At 36.0% G+C, this 5,358-nt stretch overlaps 1 protein-coding gene across 1 annotated transcript; it reads right to left on the reverse strand.

The window, feature by feature from the left end:
• Positions 1–331: 331 nt before the first annotated feature.
• On the reverse strand, positions 332–1,357 carry LOC122309526 (cytosolic sulfotransferase 5-like). The gene has a single exon (XM_043123036.1). It carries the CDS (start codon positions 1,355–1,357, stop codon positions 332–334), a length of 1,026 nt encoding a protein of 341 aa, XP_042978970.1.
• Positions 1,358–5,358: the final 4,001 nt, after the last annotated feature.

Genomic DNA, 5,358 nt, shown 5'->3' on the forward strand with positions numbered 1-5,358 from the left:
TAGAAAATTAGAAAGCTTGAAAGAAACAAATTAAAATAAAACCTCATTAGTAATTCATTGCATCTTTTTCTACTCTTTTTGCTAGTTTTCTTTTCTTGTGATTTGAAGGAACACTTGATATTACTACAAATTTATTTTAATTCTTAAACAAATGTTAACAAAGTGTTACAACAAACCCATTTTATAACCAACCGTCAACACAAGCTAGCGTTGACAGCAATACAACACATTTAATTATTTTGCTGACGAAATGTCATCTAATTAAAAAAACATCAACAACGAGTTCAGTACATACTAGGAATTGACTATGACGATGATGTAACTTAAAGACTTAAAATTTCAATCCAATACCATGAAATTTTTCTTCAATAATATGGTCTAATTTTTCTGTCATTTCAGATGTTAAGTAATTCACCCAATCTCCAGTTTGACCTTGGCGAAAAAATGCAGCATTGTCTACGCCTTGGCTAAAAAGTGTCATTTTATGATCTGGGAGACACCACTTTCTACTTTTATTCACATCCAAGTTGCTTAAGTTATCAAAACTACACAAACTTGAAATGTCATTCACTGTACCTTTTGCCTCTTCTTCGGGAGAAAATGGACAATCTAAGAACTCAGCTATTCTCTTCAAATAGGTGGTGGGTTGCTCTTTCATCTCTTCATACTTCAAGAAAAGCATCTTTCGGCCTGGATTTTGTATGCTTTTCTTCCAACAACTCAAAACATGATCCCAATAAGAGCCAAATGGACTCATTCCCTTACAAAACTTGTTAAAAGCTTCTTCAAGCGAGGCAGTCGTTGGATACAACCTATTTTGGAAGTGCCAAAGTGATACAAAAGTATCTTTAGCGTTTCTATATACATACACAATCTTACATGTCGAATCCTTCACAGATGTTGGTAACAAAACATAAGGTAAATGAGTTGAAAGGAGTCTTGGAAAGGCAGGATTGAGATCGTGAACTTTTTTTTTAGTGTAGATATCTCCTTCCAACAAGGGCACAAGATCATGAGGGATTTTTGTGAGTAGAGGATGTTCTTGAAGGTCTTGGTAGTGAATCCGGTTCATTAAGGCAAACAAGATCGCCTTTGACCAAGTAGTACCAACTTTGGGAGGGGTCACTAATAGAATATCAGTGTCACGAGCTTGAAAGTATTTTTGTGATGCTATAACTCCTGACGTGGCCAAAGCTGGAATCCAAAATCCATGGTACTCGTTGAGAAAGCCTTTATCTTGAGGGCCTATATCGTTTGGTAGGGAAGATATGTTGCCGCCTTTGCATTTTTGACTTGGTCCATCTTCTTCTAGGTGCTCAAGAACTGTGGTAGAAGAAGGTGATTGAAGTGTGGACATGATTTTAATAGAAATAATGGTATTGTTGGATCTCTCTTTGTCTTGTGGCTATATATATAGGAGAAAGGAACAACCAAGGCATGTCAAACTTGCCAAAATAGAGATTAAAATGGCCACGTGGCATTATATTTATGAAGGCAATGGTATTTTTTTGGGTATTTTGGTCATTTTGTTTCTATGATGTATTTAGATGAAAAATATGATCCTACAAGAAATACAAAAACCTGTTTTTCTTGTGGTGTATATATATATATATATATATATAATTGATCAGTATTTTGATAATTGCTCTCTAGATGATGTTTAAAGTTTCTTTTTCAATACCTTGTTTCTTTGGAGCTATAACCCTAGACTTCAATCTATCTCTTGCTCTTAGCTTCTTTTGTATTTATCTTATATACGTGACTATCCCTATTTCAAGTATTAATAAAAATCTGTTTTATTTATAAAACAAGTTATGCATGAAGCTATGTATTTTTCAAACGAAAGAAAGTCTGTTGAGAAAGAAGGATAAAAGAATACTAAATTACTAATTAACATGAAGAACAAATTAAATGAAAATCTTATTAGCGCAAAGAGTATCTGACAATTTGTAATTGTTTGTGCCCATTAAATACTTCTTTTCTTCTTTATTTTTTTATTTTTTTATTATTTCTTTTAATTTAGTAATTAAGAAATTACTTTTAATAATATTTTATTTTTAAAAAATATATATTTAAGAATATTTTAAAAACGATTTAAAAATAAAAAAACTCAAAAATCAAAAGCGGTGAGCTCCAACGGAATTTCTAGCACCACTTATATATGTATGTATATGTTTTCATGTAAACAAGCATTTATTTACATAATTGTTAAAGAAAAAAATTAAAAAAATAAAAATAAAATGAAGTACGAATTGTATGGATGATTAAGAAATTTTTTCTATATTAAAATATTAAGCAATAAACAACGTGATACACCCCTTCCTACTAACATGTCTACACTTCAACAGGCCGATTCTTCTCACCGTCCCTATAATCTACAGGAAGATGAACAATTGACCCAAGAATGCAGGAACTTCATATCTTCCCTATTTTAATAGAAATGATATGACTATTGAGTCTTTGCTTTGTTTTGCGGTTATATATATAAGGAAAAGGAACAACCAAGGCATGCCAAACTTAACAAAAGAAAAATAAAAATTATTAGGGAAATGTAAGTATTTTTGGTATTTTGATCAATTTTTTTTTTTTTTTTTTTAAAGGGACGATTACTTGTAAATTTATTAAAAGGATTACCCTATCTTATCATTTTTCTTAAGAAATAAAATTGCATGCCCAACTTTAACTTGACCAAAAATTTTCTTTATAATTGGACTAAGCTAAGGATGGCCCTCACAGTTTGAAAACAGGAAACTCAAGAATTGGTACTAAAGCAAAATGTCTTAAGGGAAAAACCAAAACCAACTCTTGAATCTTGAGTGTCCTGTTTCGAGACTGTAGGGCCATCCTTAGCTTAGTCCAATTAAAGAATATCTATCGTCAGGTTTAAGTTGGCCATGCGATTCTATTTGTTAAGAAAAATGATAAGATAAGAGTAATCTTTTTACAACTCTCATGTTTTACAAAGGTCTAATTATCATGTACTCATGTAGATAAGATCATCATTTAGGCTTTCCATCTCCTTAATTTAATTGACCATAAAATTAGCACACCTTTATTTTAATTAACTCCCAAACAAATGTCAACATATATAAAGGTTGACAATATTTATTCAGAAAACTCTTTTTACAAACAAGCGCCAACCCAAGCTAGCTAGCATTGACATTACTACAACAAATTTAATTAATTGCTGACGGAATGTCTACCAATTTAAAAACATCAATAACGCGTTTAGTACATATAAGAATTTACGATTGATAATGATAATATAACTCAGACTTAAAATTTCAATCAAGTACCATGAAATTTTTCTTCAATAATATGGTCTAATCTCTCTATCATCTGAGGTGTGAAGTAATTCACCCAATCTTCACTTTTGCCTTTGCGAAAAAATGATGCGTTGTCTATGCCTTGGCGAAATAGTGTGCTGCTATGTTCTGGGAAATGCGACTTTCCTCTTTTATTTACATCGTTCCAAGTTGCTCGAGTTATCAAAGCTACACAACTGTAAAATATCATTTATGGTACTTTTGCCTCTTCTTCTAGAGAAATTGGACACCCCAAGAACTCAACTATCCTCTATAAATGGGTGGTGGGTTGCTCTTTCATTTCCTCATACTTCAAGAAAAGTATCTTTTGAGCTTGCTTTTCTATGATTTTCTTCCAATAACTCAAAACATGATCCCAATAAGGACCCCATATAAACTCACTCTCCTACAGAACTTATCAAAATCTTCTTCGAGTGAGTTAGTGGTTGAATACACCCTATTCATGAAGTGCCAAAGTGACGCAAAATTATCTTTAGGATTCCTACAAACATACACAATCTTACACGATGAGCCCTTCACAGATGTTGGTAGCAAATCATAAGGTAAATGAGTTGCAAAAAGTCTTGGAGATGCAAAAGAGTTGAGATCTGGAACCTCTTTTTTATTGTAGATATCTACATCCAGTAGGGGCACAACTTACTTTGAGAGATGTTTGTGAGCAAAGGATGTTCTTGAAGGTCTAAATAACACATCCGGTTCACCAAGGCGAACAAGATGGCCTTAAACCAAGTAGTACCAGCTTTGGGAGGGGTCACTAATAGGATACCAGTCTCACGAGCTTGAAAGTGTTTTTGGAATGCTAGAACTCCTGGCATTGACCATGTTGGGATCCAATATCCATAGTACAGATTGAATTGGCTTTTCTCCATCGGCAGGGAAGATATGCAAACGTCTTTGCTGTTGTGAAAAACGATGACAATGAATTGAAAAATAACGCCGAATGAGAAAACCGATCACACACGCAATCACACACGACACAAGATGTACGTGGTTCGGCAAATTGCCTACGTCCACGGGAGCTGCAGAGGATTTTATTATTGAGGAATCACACTACAAGATGGGTCACAACACTGTTCATCCACAGTGTTTTCGTGGCTGCTCTATTACAGACAAAAGAGGCAAAAATCATATATATAGTTCAAACGGTGGAATCCCTAAAACGCATGTTCGCTCGAGCGGCGTGTCGAGCGCGCGTCGAGTGAACTTCCCTTCCGCATCCCGCTCGAGCCTACTGTCGAGCTGACGTCGAGCGTTCGACTCTGCCTGATTTCGCTCGAGCGGCCAATGCCTCCGCTCGAGCGAACTCCTCCTGCTCGAGCTCACTGTCGAGCCAACATCGAGCGTTCGACTCTGCCTGACTTCGCTCGAGCGGCCAATGCCTCCGCTCGAGCGATGTGGACCAGACTCCACAGTACTCAACAATTCTCCCACTTGGAGACTGGTACACTCACTGTATCTCCGTCTTCCTCAAACATGATATCCTCCACCTCTGCAACTCACTACTCCTGTCTTCATTCTAGAAGACCAACTGAAGTTGCGCACAACTTCAGTTTCTCAAGCGTAACACCCTTTGTCAACATATCAGCAGGGTTCTTGTTTCCACATATCTTCTCAAGTAACAACTGTCCGTCATCTAACAATGACCGTATGAAGTGATACCTGATCTGAATGTGCTTGGTCCTGGAATGGAATGCTGGATTCTTGGCAAGGAATATGGCACTCTGACTGTCACTGTAGAGAGTGCCTTTCTGATTCTTCTTACCCAATTCTTCCAAGAAGCCTTGTAGCCATACCATCTCCTTTGCAGCCTCTGACACTGCAATATACTCAGCTTCTGTTGTAGACAAAGAAACTGTTTTCTGTAAATTAGAACCCCATGACACTGCAGTACCACCAAGTGTATAAATAAAGCCCGTGGTACTCTTTCTGCTGTCAATATCTCCAGCTTAATTAGCATCAACATAGCCCTGCACCTCCAAGCTCTCTCCAGAGAAACATAAACAGGTTTCTGAGGAACCCTTTAGGTACCTCA

This window comes from Carya illinoinensis, chromosome 5 (assembly GCF_018687715.1).
Source record: "Carya illinoinensis cultivar Pawnee chromosome 5, C.illinoinensisPawnee_v1, whole genome shotgun sequence".
Taxonomy (NCBI): Eukaryota; Viridiplantae; Streptophyta; class Magnoliopsida; order Fagales; family Juglandaceae; genus Carya; species Carya illinoinensis.

Bases quoted from the DNA above. Each gene is read 5' to 3' on its own strand.
- LOC122309526 (XM_043123036.1), bottom strand. From the start codon at position 1,357: ATGTCCACACTTCAATCACCTTCTTCTACCACAGTTCTTGAGCACCTA.